This window comes from Humulus lupulus, chromosome 6 (genome assembly GCF_963169125.1).
Source record: "Humulus lupulus chromosome 6, drHumLupu1.1, whole genome shotgun sequence".
NCBI classification, from domain to species: Eukaryota; Viridiplantae; Streptophyta; class Magnoliopsida; order Rosales; family Cannabaceae; genus Humulus; species Humulus lupulus.
Genome location: NC_084798.1, coordinates 223428019 through 223450074, shown reverse-complemented (window position 1 = coordinate 223450074; position 22056 = coordinate 223428019). Strand labels below are relative to the sequence as shown.

At 31.0% G+C, this 22056-nt stretch overlaps 4 protein-coding genes and 1 long non-coding RNA gene across 5 annotated transcripts in view; 1 reads left to right on the top strand and 4 right to left on the bottom strand.

Moving 5' to 3' along the window:
• The window catches only part of LOC133786233 (wall-associated receptor kinase-like 3), an 80373-nt gene that overhangs the window by 57310 nt on the left and 1007 nt on the right, over window positions 1-22056 (bottom strand). The window lies entirely within an intron of this gene.
• Window positions 179-923, bottom strand: LOC133783566 (uncharacterized). Its single transcript, XR_009870914.1, has 3 exons — window positions 857-923; window positions 465-500; window positions 179-285 (listed from the first exon to the last, which is right to left on the bottom strand). It is a non-coding gene; the product is annotated as an uncharacterized LOC133783566 (long non-coding RNA).
• LOC133786230 (putative wall-associated receptor kinase-like 11) lies at window positions 944-8558 on the bottom strand. The gene is made up of 5 exons (XM_062225431.1): window positions 8476-8558; window positions 8331-8389; window positions 1409-2050; window positions 1020-1303; window positions 944-949 (listed from the first exon to the last, which is right to left on the bottom strand). Exons 1-5 carry the CDS (start codon window positions 8556-8558, stop codon window positions 944-946), a joined length of 1074 nt encoding a protein of 357 aa, XP_062081415.1.
• On the top strand, window positions 12685-15877 carry LOC133784554 (cytochrome c oxidase assembly protein COX15-like). The gene is made up of 7 exons (XM_062223849.1): window positions 12685-12963; window positions 13911-14209; window positions 14392-14617; window positions 14708-14953; window positions 15077-15187; window positions 15369-15506; window positions 15611-15877. Exons 1-7 carry the CDS (start codon window positions 12787-12789, stop codon window positions 15779-15781), a joined length of 1368 nt encoding a protein of 455 aa, XP_062079833.1. The 5' UTR covers window positions 12685-12786; the 3' UTR covers window positions 15782-15877.
• Window positions 16616-21118, bottom strand: LOC133786229 (wall-associated receptor kinase-like 9). The gene is made up of 3 exons (XM_062225430.1): window positions 20257-21118; window positions 19241-19348; window positions 16616-18034 (listed from the first exon to the last, which is right to left on the bottom strand). The coding sequence occupies exons 1-3, from the start codon at window positions 21116-21118 to the stop codon at window positions 16812-16814; spliced, it is 2193 nt and encodes a 730-aa protein (XP_062081414.1). The 3' UTR covers window positions 16616-16811.

Sequence of the window (22056 nt, the reverse complement as noted above, 5' to 3'; positions counted from 1 at the left end):
GTCAGTCAGAGGTATAATAAAGTCTTCATCCAAAATCTCGTACCGGCATAATAAAGTCTACAATATACATAATATTCAACATAAAGATTACAAGTCTAAATTATATAAAATCTCACATTTATACAAGTCTACAAGTCTAAAATATTCAAAGTCTCGTACATATATAATAAAGTCCATATATAAAATGTTCAAAACAAAGTCTCATGAAATAAAAAGTTGATAACTCCACACAATAAAGTCCAACTCATCAGAACCAACTTCAATCCAAAAGCAATATATATATTTCTGCAAAATGACAACAATATCAGCCAAAGTTGATAACTCCATACAATAAAGTCCATTTTGAACTAATTACTGTATTTAATTTATGCACACTATAAACTCTAAAATACAAAACTATAACATATAATTTACTCTATATATATATATTTATAAGAGAAATGAGAATGAGAGAGAGACTGTACCACAGTGGGGTGCGTGAGAATAATGTGAGCTGAGAGCTGCACGAAACAAAGAAATGAGAGGCTGTGAGGCTTCGGCCAAATATTTTTAAAATTTTTATTTGTCTAATTAAACTTATAATAATAAACTTAAGCATTCCCAACACTAGATCGTCCCCAAGTAGAAACCAATTGGCTTTATAATCAATTAAACAGTACATATATATACACATTCAAATTACTTTATTAATTAGTCACCTCTAGAAATTATTATTATTATTATTATTATTATGCTACTGCAATAACCTATAAAGTATTCCAAATTATAATTGAACAGTCAAATATATATTATTGTATTTTTAACTATCCAAATGTGAAAAACAAAATATAAGTGAAGAGTATTACAAAAAGGATACCTTATAATAATGGTAATTCTTGATGCAACGAGGAGCTAGTAGCATTACTATCAAAAGTTGATGACGTGAAAGCATTCCAAGAGTAGCCTATAACTTCAGGTTGTGCATACGCTAACTCTTCATAATTATGTCGACTGCCCTTTGAATCTTTATTATCAATGACTTGTATCCTTTCTAGCTCCTTTGCTACTTCTTTCATGGTAGGTCGATTCCTTCCGCTCAAATGTAAGCATCTCTGTGCAAGATCAGCAACAACTATGATCTCTTTTTTTGGCGCATCTTTGAGAACTTGACCATCAAGAATGTCAAAAAGATTGTTTTCCATCATTGTCATTTTGAAATATGTCGCCAAACTTTTTCCTTCTTCAGACCTTGTTGCAGATATTACTTTTTGTCCAGTCAAGAGCTCGACAAGAATCACTCCAAAACTATAAACATCACTCTTATCTGTAAATTGGCTTAATTGAAAATATTCTGGATCTAGATAACCAAATGTGCCATAAACTAAAGTGGTCAAGTGAGTTTGCTCTAAGGAAATAGTTCTTTATGTACCAAAATCTGCAACTTTTGCTCTCATTTCATCTAGGAGTATGTTTGTAGACTTAACATCTCGATGATAAATTGGAAAAGAAGCCCCTGAATGTAAGTATGAAAGAGCTCCTGCAACTTTAGTTGCAATTCGCAATCGCATGCTCCATGTAAAAGGAAACTCCATATTTCTCTTATGAATAAACTCAGAAAGTGTCCCGTTTGGTATGAATTCATAAACTAGAAGTGGAAGATCTGTCTCCAAACAACATCCCAATAACTTAACAACATTTCTATGATTGATTTGCGTAAGAATGACAACCTCATTAATGAATTGAGAAAGTTTGGCTTCATCAATTATTTTAGACTTCTTTATAGCAACAATCTTTCCATCTTCCAACATTCCTTTGTACACAGTTCCTTGACCTCCTTGGCAAAGAATTCTATCCATACTAAAATGATTAGTTGCCTTCTCTAACTCTTTTAAATCAAACAACTTGGTTTGTTCAACATTGTTTTCACTTGTTTGCATTTGTTGTTCCAACAAAAGACCTTTGAAAAATGCTTTCTTCTGTTGAACTGCTTTTCTTTTCTTTCTGAAATTGTGTAATCTCCACAGGCCTAAAACTAGAATTAATGCTCCAGGAGGAAACCCAGCTCCTACACCTGTTTAACATGTATAAATAAATAAACATACATTTATAGAAATATGAAATATGTGATACTTTCTACACGCATTTCTTTGTATTTTTGTTTATTTAATCTTCATTCATATCAACAAGTTTACTCTATGGGATGACCCACATACACACATTGCTTTGTAGAGTTGTGACGTGAAATTTCTATTGTGTCACTTAAAAAGGGATGCATATTAAATGTCTCTATTTTATTGTCGTAATGTTCGAGTAAAAAAATGGAAAAATTCCAATTATTCCAATTTCAAAACTTTATAGGTAATTTTTAACAATATTTCCCTTATTTGAAAATAAATTTATAATTTATCAAAAATATATATTTGTATTATTTAAATTGTACAAATAAATATTTAAAATTTTGTTCTAATATATATTATTATATCCAATATGATTATTATTTGTTTTTACTTTTGTTGAAATGAATTCCTAGATGTACCACTATTGGTAATGATTTTTTCGTATTTTTATAGAATTAGTTAATTAACCGTGCATGCATTATAAATATTATTTTATGAATGAATTGGTAACCAGGCATACATACATAAATATGCATTGTATATAATAAAGACATACCTATAAAGATAAATTTGCTCTTGTAACTACAACGATATTCACCAATAGTGTTGACAACTGGTCGAAAAATTTAGACAACTGGTCGAATTTTAGACAGAGACTATTTTGCAAAAATTATCAAAAGTAGGTCAAAATGCAATATCACTTAAAAAAAGATGTCATTTTCACATATTTCTCATATAAATATAACTTTTCAATGACAAATAATTAATTAGTAGTGATTAAAAAATTGTCGCTAACTAGTAATTTGATATAAGTAATGAGATTGGATATATATAGTTGAGGTCTAGTGGTGTAATAGCTACCCATTGAATTATTTTATTATTTAATTAATATATAATTTTTAAAAGTTTTGTTCCATTATATATATAAATAGAGAAATTGTTAAGAGACATTATTGGTTCTTAACACCACAGGAAAGTGTCATACTGTAATTGGCGCATTAAATATTTTTTTATAGGATATCGCTAACCAATCATAGGACTCCATGTAATGCCAGATAGTTAAGATGACAAATAACAACAGTCATATAAATAAATAAATGCACATCGTATATAAAGACATACCTATAAAAATAAACTTGCGTTTATAACTACACCGATGGCTTCCGAAAGTATTCACGCAAGTACTGTCTTCAGAACATCTCGAGATTTTCTCATTGCATTCATCAATATCTGACAATTAATTTGTAAATAATTTTTTTGTTAATATATATTTGAAATAAAACTAATTATATTTTATGTATTTATTATCATATATAGACTATAAAAATAAAATTAATAGAACTAATAATAAGTCCTAACTAATGGAATTCATTAACAATCTTTATGTTAAAAATGTGTCAAAAAAATAAGTGTACATACGAGTGAGAAAAGAATATGATCGATGGAGTGGAGGTTTACCTTGACACCCGTTCATAATATAGGGGTTTCCTCGAAATCCAGGTTCGCAGGTACATTCATATACCAGATCTAAAGGGGAGAGTGTTTCTCAGGTAGAGTACTCTAGAATTATTGGAAGTCTAATGTACTTAATGAGTTGTACAAGACCTGATATAGCCTACGCAGTTAGCAAATTGAGTAGATACACGAGTAATCCAGGGTATGACCACTGGAAAGGAATAACAAGAGTACTTAGGTACTTATGATTTACTCGTAGCTATGGGCTGCACTATACTAAATATCCAGCAGTACTTGAAGGGTATTGTGATGCTAATTGGATATCTGATATGAAAGATTCAAAATCTACGAGTGGATATGTGTTCACACTCGGTGGTGCAGCTGTATCATGGAAATCTTCTAAACAAACGGTAATAACTAGATCCATGATGGAATATGAGTTTATTGCCTTAGACAAGTGTGGGGAAGAAGCTGAATGGCTTCGTCAATTTTTAGAAGATATTCCAAAATGGTCTAAACCAGTGCCAGCTATTGGCTTACATTGCGATATTCAATCTGCAATTGGTAGGGTGCATAATAATATGTATAATGGTAAGTCTAGACATATACGTCGTAGACACAATACCATTAAACAACTACTCTCAACTGGAGTTATCTCTATTGACTATGTGAAGTCAAAGGTGTAACGACCCAAAATCGCTAATAAGGCTTAAGGACCTTGATTAGTGTGCCTGGAGGGCATAATGGAATTCATGTTTGATTTTAATGAGTTAAATGCATGGTTATGATTTAAAGCATGTTATTTGGCTATTTGTTTAACTGAGATGCATGGTTATGTTTACTAGTATGCATGTAGGCCCGGATCGTGTTAGAAGGGCGTAATTGTAATTTTGGCCATGTTGGGCATAACTGTATTGATATGTGATAATTGTATTCTGTGAATTTGTACCACGTGAGAGTGGTGTTAGTATGGTGATGCACGTGCCGAGACGGTCCTAGAGAGAAAATTAACTTAAGAGTCACGACGGGATTTCTATACTCGGCTCGGGAGGAGCCTAGGGGTAATTCGGGGATTTTGTAACTTAGTTCTTGAGAGATTTTGGTGACTGGTAATTTGGTAACTTGTGTGACTGTTAGTAACCATAGAGAGTAACAGGTTTTGATGGTAAAATGGTAGAATTGTAATGGATAGGAAATGACAAGTAAGCCCTTGAGGTTTAGTTGGGAAAGGATAGGCAAGGAGGGGTAATGTGGTCTTTTGGCAAGGGTAATAGACAAATTTCAGCTGGGTTATATGGGGTGAACGGTTTGGCATTTATGCATTTTGGAGGTTTTGTTTAAAATTAAGAAAGGAAAAGCTAGAAGGAGACCTAGGGCATGAAGAAGGAGAAGAAGAAGAAGAGGAGTGATGGAGCTGAAATTAAAAGACTTAGGGGATGGATCAAGGAAGCATAGGGTTGGATTCTTCATTCAAGGTATGGATTCTAAGCAATTTAAGGCTTGATTCTGTTATGGGTTAAGGAATTTGAGCATGGTTTAAGTTTGAACTTCGAGTTTTTATTTTTCTGAAATTTAAATCAAGGATGTGGATTTTGGGGATTTGATTGTGTTATTGAGTTGGGTTATGATGTTTATGGGTTGATGTATGGTTTATTTGAAGTTTGAAATGGGTTTTGGGGCTTAGGTTATTGTTGGGATGATTTGGAGGGGTTTAAGTTCGGGAAAAACGCAAGAGAAAACCCAGAAAATCTGGGTTCGCGTATGAGCGCCGCGACCCTGTTCTTGGGCGCCGCGGCACGAGGTTGCATCAGGAGAGGGGTAGGTCGCTGGGCGCCGCGGCCTTTGAGGGGAGTGCCGCGGCCCTAGGCCATTTTGGCAGGCTAAAATTCTGGTTTTTAGGGCTTTTACCCGGGGACTCGGGGGATGGTTCCAATGTTTTTTTTTAGGGAATTAGAGGTCCCGAGAGTGCGGGATTGGTCCCGGGAAGTGGTTTTGGGTTGATTAGTATTGAGGGATGTTTCTTGTGTGTTGTGACTAGGTTGTTGGTGAGGCTCGTGCTAGAGGACCGTGCTCGCGACTTTAGTGCATCAGGAGGCTCGGAATACAGGTAAGAAAACTATAACACCCGTAGGATAGGGTGTGGGCCCATAGTGTGATTGCCGGGCATGGCCCTATATTGCATGTTGATGATTGCCGGGCATGGCCCTATATTGCATTACATGTTAGGGTGCAGATTTAAATAAGTTGGCATTTGTTTGAATGTTGCTTGATTTATGCTATATATATGATTATAATGAAATGAACGGCAAGGGCAAAGTGCGGCGTAGGCCGGGTACGGCAGCGGAGCCGGAAGTAACACTAAGCACATGGGATGCTTATGGTCAGGGCAGGGCCCGGGACCCAGAGGATATGTGTGAGATCCTTGCGGTGAGGACCGAGACCCCAGGCTTCGGTAAGGCTTCGGGGGCGGCATGGCCGTGTTTGTTTAGTCTAATGGTTGACTTGTTTGTATGTGGATTATCTGTTATGATAAACTGTATGAATTGCATATGTTATGTTATGCATGAGTTTTCTTGCTGGGCTTCGGCTCACGGGTGCTCCGTGTTGCAGGTAGGGCAATGACTGAGTCAACCAACCATGAGTACGGAGAGCGTGAAGCGACGCATACATGTTTGGCCTGCCCGACTGCTTTGGTTGGGGGTTTATTTGAAAATGGCTGTAATAATCTATGATTTTGTAACTGATCAACTGTAAACTTATTTCAAGATGTAAATAGTTTTCAAACCTTATTTTGGGATCCCAATTGTTTAATACTAGAAGTTTTTATTGAGTCAACGCATTTTCAAAGATTATAGCCTTAACTTTTATTAGTCACACTTTTGCTTCAAAACCTCGGTTAGCGAGTTCATTGCACTGTTTTGTCTTAAAACTCACTTAGTAACGGCTCTAAGGAAGTAGGGCGTTACAAAAGGATAATATTGCGGATCCGCTAACCAAAGGGTTAAATAGAGAGTTGGTTGAAAAATCATCGAGGGGAATGGGTCTAAAGCCCATGAATGAATAAAGTCAATACAGTAGACACCCTACCTAGTTGACTGGAGATCCCAAGATCTAGGTTCAAAGGGACAACTAAAACTGTAAAGACTATGTTGGATCACTATGGGGGTTATCCTCATTGTCCATTCTTATGATGAAACAGTGATAACCGTAAGGAAAAGGTTAAGCTATGCTTTTAATGATTTCTTATGCGTCGAAATGTCGAGCAGAGTAATACGGGTTACTCTTAATTAAGAAAATCACCTATGTGAGAGAGAAGATGGGCCGCTTCTATAGGGATTGAATAAGGGCTCAATTCCTAGAATATCTCTTGCAGAACCAGGGAAATGTTCAGGGCCAAAACGAACATAATCTTGAGAACCAATATATGTCAGGAAAGATTCCTGTGTGTGGTATATCATCGTTTACACGAACGGCAGAACAGTTCAAAGACATCGCGTCTACTGATCAGCCAGTAAAGTAAATATTCTTACACAAGGGAAGGTTCAAAGGGTAACACCTACCTATCCTATGCAGGTTTCTACCGTTGAACTCTATCACCTAGGTCTATTTCTTTTGTTGGTTTTTCTTGAGTCAGTTTTTTCATTCATGTGAGGGATTGTTGGATATTTTTTAATGAAAAAACAATTGGGGTTTGTCCCACATTTTTTGTGAGTGGTTATGCCTCTCAAGAATAGCCTATATATAGAGATCATAGGTCTTAGTTTAAATTACACCAAAAATTTATATTCATATATATTTGTATTCCATTGAAGATTAAGATATATATATTTTCAATATTGTTTTTTCCTTTCTACTCTTTATAGTTCTTAGATTTGTTCTAGTGTGATAGAGTTCGGGTATATTTGGTTCGGCGAATTAATTGAGTTACTTATCGTTCACCGTTGTATCCTGGGAGATCGACGTCGAAACTTCGTAGAGGCGACGAATCTGTTTTAAGGAAACTGTGTGTTACACAGGCCTCAACTTTTATTTTGTTCTTTATAATTATTGTCTAACTTAATTATAATTGCTATTTATATTATAATTATTTATATTATGTTATTTATAATTATAATATTGTTATTTATATTATAATTATTTATATTGTGTTATTTATAATTATAATATTGCCATTTATAAATTATTTATATTGTATTATTTATAATTATAATATTGTTATATATATTATAAGTTATTTATATTGTATTATTTATAATTATAATTATAATATTGTTATATATATTATAAGTTATTTATATTGCATTATTTATAATTATAATATTTATGTATTTTTAATTTAATAAATATAAATATTGTATTTATCATATTGCGTTTATTTAAATATTATATACATTATTTTTTATCTTACAACATCATGAATAGATTCAACTAAAAAGAAACCAAAAATCACCATAGTAACGTAAAATTATTGCATTCAAATCAGCAAGTAAACATTTTTTTAGGTAAAAATCACTCCTGTCATCATTTTGGTGTGGGCATAATACGATCGGATCAAAATAACGAAGAGAATATTCATCAGAAAATTTACCATTAAATTTTACTTGCTGCAAATTTATCTATAATATTCATTAATATGCATAACAACAGACAATTAAAATCTTATTAAAACAATAACATCTCTAAAACAAATGAGTACTCGACAACAAAAATTCAAAATTTAAAGTAATAATAAAACTATTCCTTTTACTTTGATAGAAAGCTACCCTGAAATTAAAGCACCAAAATCTGTATATGTAGTAGCGGAAACAGAGTATATCTTCCTCTTTGCCTCCTTCTCACTAAAACACAAAATCACTAAAACCCATTAAAAAAGATTGAAACTTTTCTCAAACCCCTTTAACAATCAAACGAGTTAGCTCAGTACCTCCCAAGAACAGTGGCAAGGGTTTTGACATAAGAATTGACCATTTCATCCCCAGGTAGTTTGGGGTCATTGGCTAACTCCATTACTATAAGCCAGTGATCGTATCACAGTCATCTAGAAGGATAGTCTCCTTAGGCAGGCGGTTGCTTCAGTTCGGAGCTGGGTCGTTCGGCGGCGAGTAACTTGACCCGGAAATCTGGAACCGGACAGGAACATCAACTGAGCTAACACCGAAGCTAAGCGAAGGAAAATCGAGAATGAGGTATAAGAAAGAGAAGGGGAGAGAGTCCGGCTGAGGATGGAGGATGAGCCAGGCCTGACAGCGGAGGACGCCATTGTTGGCTCTCAGCTAGTAGCTTCGACAGTGCGTGAGTGAGCTCTTTGATATTGTCGTTTTTTATAAACATATCATTTGCATGGTTTGGTCATTGATTGGTGTATCTGCGAGCTGTCGTTGGCGTACGACAAAAACGACAACTATTAATGGTAAAAACGACAACTATTCCCACCATTTTAGTTTTTTGTTTGGCGGAACAATTTTAGTTAATTAAAAAGCAAATAATTTTCCAAAATACACTTAATATTTTTAAAGACGTTCTTGTTTTCTTTTTCTTCAACTAATTAACCCAATATATATATATATATAAATATATATATCTGTACTATATATATATGCACGGATGCCTTTAGTCATCCTTTTTTTTTTTTATTCTTGTTTTGCTTTTTTTCTTTCAATTTTTTTTTTTGTATATTTCAATTTTTTTTTGTTTTTTTCTTATTTTATATTTTATTATTAATGTATTACTTGTTATATTTTTTTGTTACTTTATTTTTGTTTTGCCAAGTTTTTATTTCTTTAATCCTATAAATCATCACACATCTACACACTATGTATTATATTATTTTGACTCTTTTTTTTTTGTTAAATAGTATATACATAATATAAACTGATTATATCATGTTATTCGTAATTATATATGCACAATATACATTATATTGTATTAAGTATATACGGGGTCATTTTTCTTTTTTGTTTTTTTTCTTAATTTGTTTTTTCTATTAAACAATATATATATTTATATATATATATATAATATACACTAATTATATGATGTTCATTCGTAGTTATATATGCATAATATACAATATAATATCTATATATATATATATTTAATATGTATGATTATATTATATTAAGTCCATTACATTTATATTGTAATATAATAAAAGGCTATCATCATTTATTGAATATTAATATATACAAAGGCAACGTGGTTTAATGCATGTGAAAGTTACACATATTGATAGGCTTGTTGCTCGAGTCATACTATGCTGGTGTGTGGATCACATATACGGTCATCCTTCTTTTTTATTTTTTTCTCATTTTGTTTTTTCCTTTCAATTTGTTTTTATATTTCTTTAATCCTAAATTTATCACACGTATAGACACTATGTATTACATTATTTTATCTTTTACTAGATAAATAAAAATTTGGCACTTATATTTTATTATTAATATTATTTACTTGTTATATTTTTTGTTACCTTTTTTTTGTTTTGTCTAATTTTTTTTTTCCTTCTAGAGAATCATCATCCATCACGTAAATTTTTTATACTATTATTGTATACTTTGGTTTTTTCTTAAATTAATTACTCACTAAAATTTATTCGAATATTTCTATTTTTCATTATTATTTTTATTCCCTATCTTCTATTATTTTGTATTGAGATTTATTTTTTAATAGTATTTTTTTAAAATTAAGTAATTAAAATGTGTTCTATTTTCATCATTTAAATAAATATTAACATTATTATAATATGATATATATTAGTTAATATCATATTATATTTTTTACAAAATATCATATTATTTTTTTATAATATTTTCTTTTGAAATTTAATAAATAAAATTTGTACTCTATATGTCATAATTTTTAAAAAAAATTAACATTATGGAATGATATATGTTATTTAATTATTTACTATCATATTTTATATTTTTAAAAATATCATATTACAATATCTAGCAAAATTATAAAAAGATATCCACCAAACGTAATTTTAATTAGGAATATTTTAATTAAAATCATACTATTTGTAAAAAAAATATTAGTTTCATATTAATTATAAACAAATATATTATAACTTTATAGAATTATTTTGAAAATAATAAAGAAGAAATAGTATTTTATGATTATTTTTTTAAGGCAAATGTGATCATTCATTTTATTTACCTGTTACTGTTTTCTTTTTCTTTTAATTTAATTATTTTTATATTATTAAAACTATGTATATGTATTAACTATTTTTGCTGGATATGTATATTATTGTATGTGTATCATAAAATCAGAGGAGTGGCAAAATACATAATAATAATATCTTAAATTCAATAAGTAACACAGTCAATTCAATTTTCAAGCCTAATAATTTTTTTTTATTAATTATGAACTATTTATTTATATTATTATTTAATTTCTTCACTTACAAGAATTCAAAATAAAAATATATTTATCTATTTATTTATTTTAAAATTATTTTTAGTCTTCTGACAAAAAATAAAATATTAAAGAAAAAGTAATAACGTTAACGGATTGCTGGTGCCTTAAGCTCAAGCCATTCACTAGTATATATATGCATAGATAATTTTAGATGTCATTCTTTTTTTTTTTTGGGTTAGTGAGTCATTGCTATAACGAAAGGAAGATGGCTTCACTTTTTTTTTTGCGTAAGCGGGGCAGAGCCATGCCAGCCTCGCCATCAACTTGCAAATAGTAATATATATATTTTTGAAGGAATACAAATATAAATACAAATTAAAATAACTACAATTTGGCTTATCTCTTTCTGATTGTACCTTATTTTTTATAGTTTATTATTTAAATTTTTTTAGTAGACTGGGACACATGTACGAGTTCTAAGTTCATTGAACACTTTAAAATAAATTCTCAAAGAAAATATCTCTGGCTCATTTCAATTTATTTAATTGAAGCAAATAATTCTTGTATTTAGAACAACTATATATAATTAAGAAAAATATTTATTTTATACATAAAATATGACAAAATCCCTAACCTCCATAACACTCACAAATATATTATATATAAAAATATATGGTCAGTAACTTTGATATGTGCAAAGAACTAATAATAATAATTAGTCAACTTAAATTATTATTAGTCATATTAAATAGTAATATCTTTTACTATTATATATAAATAAATAAGCTGCTAATTTTTTTTCCATTATATAATCAAATGTAATTGTACCTTGTCATTTTTATTTATTATATTGCTTTTGTCTTTTTTTGTTTAGTGTTACACGACTTCATTTGATATAGTTTATTTCATCCTTTTTGTTTTCTCCATTATATATATATACAAATATGGTTCTATATAAAAATGTCATTCTTTTATTTAGTACTTTATGGTGACCGTCGAATTGGTCAACGACACGGAGTCAAGTAAACGATAAAAAATGAGATGAAATCAAGATGAAAAGATAAATAACACAAAAGATTTAGTAGACCGCTCTTCTTCTTCTTACCTCTTTTAATCTTCCGAGATCACCTCAAGCTCAATGCTCCTCCATCGTTGTTCATCAACGCGCCGCCCCGACCAGCGGCTACGCTACACCCACGGTCATCGTCGACCTCCTTACACCTCACGCACCAACTCTCCGCTCCTCAACTCAACTCAGCTACCACAATGTAAAAATCTCTCCTTTTCATTTCTCTCTCGAAGCAGGCTCAACTTGTCTCCATTATATAGCTTTGTGTATTCAATATTATGGTAGTTGTTATATGTATATGTATCTATATAGATAGATAGACTATATTCGATAAAATGTATGTGTTGTAGTTGGTATGTGTAGTGTTTGATAAAATGTGTGTGTATAGAATTGGTTACAGTGACGACAAATTGCTTCATGTTTCGTTGTTCAATGTTATTAGAAACTAAAGATTGAGTTAAGGGGTCATGTATCATTAGTAGTATGCGCAAGGTTTTGTTGTACTTAATTAACCATAGTATGGCTAAAGCTAATGTCTCAACAACCATCATTAGATTGAATAACTTTCATCTTTCTCTTGTATATGTTTCAACTTTTAACAACTATACCAACCACACCACAGTTGTAGTTGCTTGCAAGTAGAATCTCAGTTGTGATTTGAAAATGGTTTATGATATAATTATTTTACTAGTTTCCAAAGAAATACATTTTATTGTTAAAAAAAGTTAGTAGATGCTAAAACCCTATATGGGCTAGTAAAACCCTCACACATTGGCATTGGTATTGAGACAGAAAGAAAGAGAGATGTTCCGGAGCCGATTATCACCATTTTTGTTGGTGAAGAGTAACCGTAAGGCTCTCTACAACCACCTCACCCAAGCAACATCATCTTCGTCTAGAGTTGCAAGGGAGGAGACATCTAGATTTTTCTCCACTGGAATCGTACGGAGAATTCTGCATGACTTCCGATCTTCCCCTAAGGTTCTTCTATCTTTATCTTTAGAACTAAGAGATTGTACTTTGCTAAATTTTGTTATATGGAAACTTGAACCAACTTCAAACACTTTGAGCTGAATTGGTTAGCTTCAACTTCATTAAATGCCATTTCGAGAGACCCAAAATGACAACTTTCTCATTTTTTATATGTATGTAATCCATAAAGCATTTTCATAGTAGTCATAGATTTGATTGTGAGTTCTGTAAACTGTTATTGCAGTTGTAGATATTTTAAAAATCATAGCTTGGGATATCAGGAAACAATTTTTTTCTTAACTTTTGTGCTATGATATAAGTATGTATATATATATAAATAAATATTGGTTCTTAGGACTTAAATGGCTGGTTCCTTGTCTGCTGTCTTTCTTTTTATTTCGTTTTCTAAATTTTCTGTTCTTTGCTTCATATAAGTATGTGCTCTTACATTTAAGGTTATATGTAGATATTTTTATATTTTAGTTGAGCATCATTACTTCTTACTGCATCAGCTAGCAGTAACCCAAGATTAAAGTTTAAAAATTTCAACTTGCAAAAATTCATTGGTTTCATAAATGTCATTTCGAGCTCATTCTCTGCTTTAAAATTTATTTCTTGCAAGTATCAGATATATATGTTTTTGCGTATCTAAGTACTTAGCTACATATTCAGCTATTATATTCTAAATTGCTAATTTGATAGTGGGAAGTAACCACAAAAGAAGAAAAGTCGAACCTTTGAGGGTCTCACTTGTACTTTCATGAAAGATGATATTTGCATATTTTTGCTTTTGATATTATGTGTTTCTTATGGCGACCCTGTATTCCATGACAATTAAATGTAATGAAAGTCCTTGTTCTAACTCAGTTTCACTTGGGAATTGGAACACAATTCATGTATCATGTTCATGTAATTTAAATGTAATACTTGTGTAACAAGTTTATAATGCAATTCAGGGTCAGTATGTGCCATCTTTGAGAAATGTTTCCACCGTGCACTCTCTTAATGCAAAAAGTAATGAAGGACTGAAGCTACTTGTAAATGGAGGACCTCATGCTCAGAAAATGGTTGGGATATGGCTCTTTGGCTCTGCTGCTTGGGTGTTTAGTATGGTCGTACTTGGAGGTGTTACACGACTAACAAGATCTGGTCTTTCGATTACTGATTGGAAGTTCAGTGGTGGGCTCCCGCCTCTATCTGATGAGGAATGGTTACAGGAATTCGAGAAGTACAAGCTGTCCCCTGAATATAAGCGGTCAGTGAAAGAAAAGAACAGTACATGTATTTGTAGCATTGCTAATGGTTTGTGATGCTTAACTTTCTAGTTTTTAACGGTTTTGAGGTGAACTCTTTTGGAGTTTGGACAAGGATTATTTTATGGCATTTGCTATAATATTATTAATATTTTTTTTAATTTATGGATGATGGTTTTTGCAGGGTTAATCGAGGAATGAGTATTGATGATTTCAAATTTATATACTGGATGGAATATGCTCATCGTATGTGGGGAAGAGCTCTTGGTATCATGTTTGCTTTGCCATTTTCATATTTTCTTCGAAAGGGATATATTACCGTACGACTTGGACTGAAACTCTCTACTCTTTTTGCCCTTGGTGCTGGGCAGGGTCTGATTGGATGGTGGATGGTTAAAAGTGGTTTAGAGGTAGGACACCTTATATTAAGTGTTTTTGCAAATTTGAAATAAAAAATGTTGCGGTTTGTGCTTTTAAATAATCTCTCTTTTTTCAAATAGGAACCGCCAACTGAATATGCACAGCCTAGAGTAAGCCCGTATCGGCTTGCAGCTCATCTCACTTCGGCATTTGTTATATACAGCGGCCTTCTTTGGACAGGTCTCTCGGTGGTAATGCCTGAACCACCTGCAGAATCAATGTCCTGGGTTAAGGGGGCTGCAAAAGTAAAGAGACTTGCTCTTCCTGTCAGCTTACTCGTCGGCATTACTGCTGTCTCTGGAGCATTTGTTGCAGGAAATGATGCTGTATGTAACTTCAACTGTTATTGTGTTGCTCATAATTTTTTACAAATTAATTAGTAGGTAGTATGCAATTTTTTTTGTTTTTTGCTAGTAGCATATCATGATAATGATTTTGTGAATTTCCAGGGACATGCCTACAATACTTTTCCGAAGATGGGCGACACATGGATACCTGAGGATGTTCTAGAAATGAAGCCACTTATTCGCAACTTCTTTGAGAATACCTCGATGGTACAGGTAATTTTCCTGTGGTGTTTCTTTACTGTGTATTAATGAGAGAATTCCTTAGCATGATTTAGGTTCAGTCTGTCATTGAATTTTGATTCATAGAGGTATTCACGAGATCTCAAATTCAGAAAAATATATTTTAATCCATTGAACTACGAGCTCAATGGCTCAAACTCCGCACGACCAGTAGTTTCCTGAAATCCGTGTGAACCTATACTCATCCACTTTAGTTTCAATCGGCTCATTATGGTGGTTAACGAGGAAGGTGGATCTTCATCCTGCAGTTCGATATTTGATTGGAAGCAATGTTGGCATGGCTGGTCTTCAGGTACATATGTTTCGATAACTCAATTTCTATTAATGTTCTTCTGATTTTAAAGATCGAAACTTGGTTCTTCCCCTTGAACATGACTCCCCTTGTAATCATTGCAGGTTACCTTGGGGATATCTACCCTTTTGTCATACGTGCCAGTTTCCCTGGGCAGTGCTCATCAAGCTGGGGCTTTGACACTAATGTCACTGATGATCCTTCTCATTCACACTCTGAGGAAGCCATCACCCGCTCTTCTTAAATCTCTGCCTAAAGTTGCCAAGACAATCTAGCTTACCGCACAAATTTGTGCTGATGCCTGCCCTTTTGGTTGGTGTTTCTGTTCACGAGTTCCTTCTTATTTTGTCATAAGAAAAATTTGTTTCTTAAACGCATAATGCTCGGCCTTTGTTTTTCTTCTTCTTGTTTAGCTAATGTGATTTATTCAATTCCTCATTGTGGAACTTGAAACGTTATAAATTGAAAAAAAAAATGCAAGGTCAATTTTCCTTCCTGGATGGTGCTTCATGTTACAAGGGCCTTTGTTGTTAAAGAAACTTACCACATTTTCGTTCATGGAGATCAACTAGAAAAAGCTTGATCGAAGAAGACGTACCAGAGAACATTGATTGATCAGATAAGATATTTGTACATTGGAATGAGGTTGTGAGAGAGTGGTGATAAAGAATAGCACGAGACTAGATAAAGTATTACAATATATTTTAATACTATATTTTTCTTCAGTAGTCAATAATGCATGTTATATTGTTTAAATTTGTGTTGTAATAAATTATCTAATTTTTTCCTCCATTGTCATTGTGTAATATGTCGTCAAACATCTACCTTCTTTTAACCCTTGTTGTAGATATTGCTTTTTGTCCAATCAAGGGCTCAAGAAGAACCAATCCACATTGATTTTTCTTTTAATAAATAAATTATACATTTAGACGAAAAAATATATTAAGAATAAAGAAATGCTGTGTTTCGTACCAGAAGAGATCAAGTATCGATAAGGAGATTGAAATGTATATTTGTGTGAATATGATGTTCACCATCATTCTCACCTAGGAAATAAAAATTCATATAAAAAGAACTAATTGGAAAAATAAAAAGGCCAAAACCATACAAAAACACGAATACTACTATATTATATTACATAGTAAAAGTACCAAGCATTGAATGCTTATACAATCAGATGAAACCAAAGTTAACAATATTAACCAATAAAGTAAACCACAATATATAATTGATCTCTAAATTCGAGATAGAAAAAAATAAGTGAAGAGTTCTACGTACAAAAAGGATATTACTATTTGTTCACCCTTACAACAATGGTAATTCTTGATGCAACGAGAAGCTAGTAGCAGCACTATCAAAAGCTAACCCTGTTGACGATGTGGAAACATTCCAAGAGTAGTCTGCAATTTCAGGTTGTGCATATGCTAAATCTTCATAATTATGTTGAATACCATTGGAATCTTTATTATCAATGCCTTGAATCCTCTCTAGCTCCTTTGCTACTTCTTTCATGGTAGGTCGATTCCTTCCATTCAAATGTAAGCATCTCTTTGCAAGATCAACAACAATTAAGATCTCTTCTTTTGGCGCATCTTTGAGAACTTGACCATCAAGAATGTCGAACAGACTACTGCTCTTTTCCTCCATCGTCATCATGAAATATGTTGCCAAACTTCTTCCTTCCTCCTCTGACCTTGTTGCAGATATTGCTTTTTGTCCGGTCAAGAGCTCGACAAGAACCACTCCAAAACTATAAACATCACTCTTATCTGTGAATTGGCTAGACTGAAAGTATTCTGGATCTAGATAGCCAAATGTGCCATAAACTAAAGTGGTCAGGTGAGTTTGCTCTAAGGAGATAGTTCTTGATGTACCAAAGTCTGCTACTTTTGCTCTCAATTTTTCATCAAGGAGTATGTTCGTAGACTTGACATCTCGATGATAAATTGGAAAAGAAGCTGCTGAGTGTAAGTATGAAAGAGCTCCTGCAACTTCAGTTGCAATTCGTAATCTCATGTTCCATGTGAAAGGAAACTCTGCATTTTTGTCATGAATATACTCAGAAAGTGTTCCGTTTGGGATGAATTCATAAACTAGAAGTGGAACATCTGTCTCCAGACAACATCCCAATAGCCTGACAACATTTCTATGATTGATTTGTGTAAGAATGACAACTTCATTGATGAATTCAGAGAGTTTGGCTTCATCAATTATTTTAGACTTCTTTACAGCAACAATCTTTCCATCTTCCAACATTCCTTTGTACACAGTGCCTTGGCCTCCTTGCCCAAGAACTCTGTCTATATTGAAATTATTAGTTGCCTTCTCCAACTCTTTTGACTTGAACAACTTTGTTTGCTCGACATTGTTTTCACTTGAGTGTATCTGTTGTTCCAACAAAAGGCCACCATTTCGTTTGAAAAATGCTTTCTTGCGTTTAATTTCTTTTCTTTTCTTTATGAATATGTATAGTCTCCATGTACTAAAAAGTAGAACTAATAATCCAAGAGGACTCCCCACACCTGTTTATCATGTATGAATAAATAAACATAATCATTCATTTATAGAAATATGGAATTTTTTAAAAACTTATTCTTAATTAGTTTGTAATTTTAAATAAGCATAAATTAAACTGATTTTTTAATATTATTATTTCTCTTCTTCTAAACTTTAATTTTTTGATATAAGTTTTATAATATATAAATTGAAATTTATCAAACATTTGATCTTTTTGAACAATGATTGTTAAAATTGTGTTTTTTTTACTAATTTGATAAAAATATTATTTAGGAATATTTGCGACAAAACTATCCAAAGTTTGAGGATTGTACGCGGCATAAATCCAATCTTTTTTTTAGCAGGAAAAATACCCAAAGTTAGTATAATAGTAATTTCGCCACTCTCTGCATATTGATCTCCGTTATGTGGTGACTAGACCAATTTCTGGTATTTTTCACTGTTAAAAAAAAAGACTGAGTCTATGATGTGTACAAACCTCAAACTTTAGGGTAGTTTTGGTGCAAACTTTCTTATTATCTATTATGACAAAATAGCCTCAATTTGTTTAATTAAAATTTGCGATAGATATAAAATGTATTTATAAATTTTTATTAAAAATATGATTGATTAAAATATATGGATATTAGCAGTAAAAATATATAATTTCTCAACACGTTGCACTTAGATTCCTAAGTTTTTTTCTTTTGCATTAAAAATACATCCTATTATGTTTTTTTGATAATCTCAGTTACCTAGCAGTTAAGATGTGATTATTTCTTTTGAAAATGTGCTATAATTTCTTAAAAATTGATAAATTTAAAAGATATTTTCACTTCTAGTTTTATTCAAATATTAATAAAAAAATATAATATAATGAAGTTCTTTTACTCACAAAATTAAAAGTATAAGATTTTTTTGTGAAAATGAAAGTAGGTGGATAGATGAGTTCTAATAGTAGAATAGTTATCCCAATTACATTATTTTATTATTTAATTAGTATATATGTGTGTAATTTTTAAATTTTGTTCAATTATATATTTCCAATATATATTATTATTGATTTTTATTTTTGGTGGAATGAATTCCTAGATGCACTACTATTATGAATTTTTACTATGTTTTAAATTAATTAACCACTACAAAATATTATTTTATGATGAATAGATAATCACACATACACACAAAGAAAATTATAAATATAAATATAAATATATATATTTATATATTAGACATACCTATAAAGATGGCCCTGCGTTTATAACTACAGTGAGAGTCCCCGAAAGTGTTCACGCAAGTAGAGCCTCCATAGCAAAACGCTATTCCATCAATGCATTCATTCATATCTGAGAGAATTAAATAGCACATAATTTTTTTAGTTAATATAAAATTTATTAATTATTTATTTTCATATATATAGACTATAAAAAAGATTACTGTAACTAATAATAAGTCCTGACTAATTAAAAAGTGCATAAATTATTGGTTTTAATTGTTTATTTTGTTAATTTTAATTTAATATTTTAAATATTTAATCAAATATATTTTTAAAATAAACGAAAAATAAATATTTATTAATTATATTAATATAAATTTAAATATTATAAAATATATCATTATTATTATATTTGATATAAGACTATATATAAAATAATTATATTAAAATAAATTTAAATTCAAGTTCAAATGTTATTAAATATCATTATTATAAGAATATATAAGATATTTAATAATTATATTAATATAAATTTAAATATTACAAAATTTTATTATGATAATAATTTATAATCCTAATTTTGTACTAATTATATTAATATGAATTCAAATATTATAAAATATTATTATTATAATAATATTTAATATAAAACTAGACATTTAATACTTATAATAATGTAAAATTAAATATTATAAAATATTATTATAATAATAATATATAATGCATAATTTTGATTTTTATTAAAAAAATTATCATTAATGTTTAAAAATGTTAACATATCATATTTATATATTTTAAAAAAATCATAAACATTTTGTTTTAATTTTTCATTTAATATGTTTATGTTATTTTTTTTATATATAATGTTTATTTATTTAAAATTTATATGACAATAATACAATATATATAATTGATAAATTTTACAAATAAAACTAACTACCGACGTGGAGATTATTTGTATCTAGCTAGTATATATATAGTAATTGAAAGCTTAATATTTATATACAATTATAATTAATATTTGTGGGAGAGGTTTACCTTGATTACACCCACCCACCAGATAGGGATTCCCTCGAAGTCCATACTTGCACCAACAATGATGTATCCGATCTGAAGAGGATTCTAATAAATTATCATAGTCCTCCGTCGAAGTTCGACAATCGAAGTTGATAGTTTCGGTTGGCATATCATGTGTTTTAAATACATCAAAATACGTACTGTTAAGGAACCAACTTAGCCGGACGGGAACATAATCCAGATCACCAAATGTTTTATGTTTATCAATTTCATCATAATCTATCAAGAATGCATATTTGCATTGGCTATGATTTGCAGGAGTACCAGAAGAACCATTATCCATGGAGATTTCGAACATGTCGCCCACATCAGAATAATAGCTGATGACGCGAGTGGCACAACATTCAACGCCATCGCAGTTACTAAAATTATGACTAGTTGATGTAGTTGTTGTACTATTGGATGAGCATCCATTCTTGAAGTGCATATTGCCTGACCTTGTTTTGAACGTGGCAAGGACACCACCACTTACTGCAATGAATACATTGTCACTCGAATAGTAAAACGGGGTTCCTGTTAAATTTGCTGATTTTTGCCTTGTCTTGTTTCCGCAATCGAAGAAACTAATGGGGTTTCTCACCACAATCCATTGGGAATAATCGTACTCGGGATAATCATCACGAGAATTAGGACTTAATGAAATATTAAGTACGTGTAGCTGAGTGTGTTTGAGAACAGGCGTGGAGTAGCTGTTGTCGCAGGAGATTTCGAATCGTTCGTCAAGAAAACATTCGGATGGTCCAATTCCGAAAGGGTATGGAATATCTACATTTCCACACTTTTCTTGGCAACCTGGTCTTGCAAGTGAAGCTAGTGTGGACATTATTGTCATTAATAATAATGATCCAATCATAATAACATTAACAAACAAGTAGTAGTAGTAGTTCGGCAGACTCATCATCAGTGCCTCTTTCTTCTTTATTGATCACTTATTTGTTATCTGGTATCACATTTAATCAAAAAAACACACATGTATAGTACTTCAATGGTGAATTAAACTTCAGTTTGAATATATAAATAATAAAAATACTATAAATTGATAAGCAAATATCTAATTAATTAAGATACCATTTTAGCAATAAGTCAAACTAAAAGATATAAGGTTAACTAAACAACTATTTGGTATATTGTGTTTTATCAAAAAACAGACTTAGTACCCCATGTTATTGATAATATTGTTTATTTAGTACCCTATAATTTAAAATTTTACATATTTGGTACCTTAAACAAATTTGATTAATGAAATTTTATCAATACGAACAAACTATCCTCAATTATATGGATTTCAAATTCAAATTTAATTATTTAATTACATATAACTTAGAACAATTTATTAGTCATATTTATAAAATTTTATTGATCGCATTTGAGTCCAGGAATCAAATATGTACAATTTTAAATTATAAGATACTGAATGAGTATTACCGAAAATATAAGATACCAATTCTGTATTTTGATAATACACAAAATACCAAATATGTATTTACCCGAGATATATTAATATAATATCAAAAAGCATGAAGTGATTACTAAATTCACTTGTATATATATTTTATAACTTGCAAATATATAATTTAAAACTTGATTTCGAGTACTCATATAAAAAAAGTAAAAAATAATTTATGGACATCATCAAGGAAAGTATGATAGAGTGCTAATATCAGAGGATACTTCTATAGTATGTTCCAAGAAAGAGACATATTGATACACTTTTCGTGCTTCCAGTTATAATCTTAATTTTTTTATATAACAATATACAAT

Excerpts from the sequence above, each read along its gene's own strand:
- LOC133786230 (XM_062225431.1), bottom strand. The coding sequence starts at position 8,558 with ATGGAGTTAGCCAATGACCCCAAACTACCTGGGGATGAAATGGTCAAT. Across the intron at positions 8,390-8,475 it reads CTTGCCACTGTTCTTGGGAG|TGAGAAGGAGGCAAAGAGGA; the intron begins GTACTGAGCTAA and ends TTTGTGTTTTAG. Across the intron at positions 1,304-1,408 it reads AGCAAAAGTTGCAGATTTTG|ATAAGAGTGATGTTTATAGT; the intron begins GTACATAAAGAA and ends GCCAATTTACAG.
- LOC133784554 (XM_062223849.1), top strand. The coding sequence starts at position 12,787 with ATGTTCCGGAGCCGATTATCACCATTTTTGTTGGTGAAGAGTAACCGT. Across the intron at positions 14,210-14,391 it reads CTGTCCCCTGAATATAAGCG|GGTTAATCGAGGAATGAGTA; the intron begins GTCAGTGAAAGA and ends TGGTTTTTGCAG. Across the intron at positions 15,188-15,368 it reads AGAATACCTCGATGGTACAG|TTTCCTGAAATCCGTGTGAA; the intron begins GTAATTTTCCTG and ends CACGACCAGTAG.
- LOC133786229 (XM_062225430.1), bottom strand. The coding sequence starts at position 21,118 with ATGTCCACACTAGCTTCACTTGCAAGACCAGGTTGCCAAGAAAAGTGT. Across the intron at positions 19,349-20,256 it reads GGTGGGTGGGTGTAATCAAG|ATATGAATGAATGCATTGAT; the intron begins GTAAACCTCTCC and ends TAATTCTCTCAG. Across the intron at positions 18,035-19,240 it reads ACGCAGGGCCATCTTTATAG|AAACAGGTGTGGGGAGTCCT; the intron begins GTATGTCTAATA and ends TTCATACATGAT.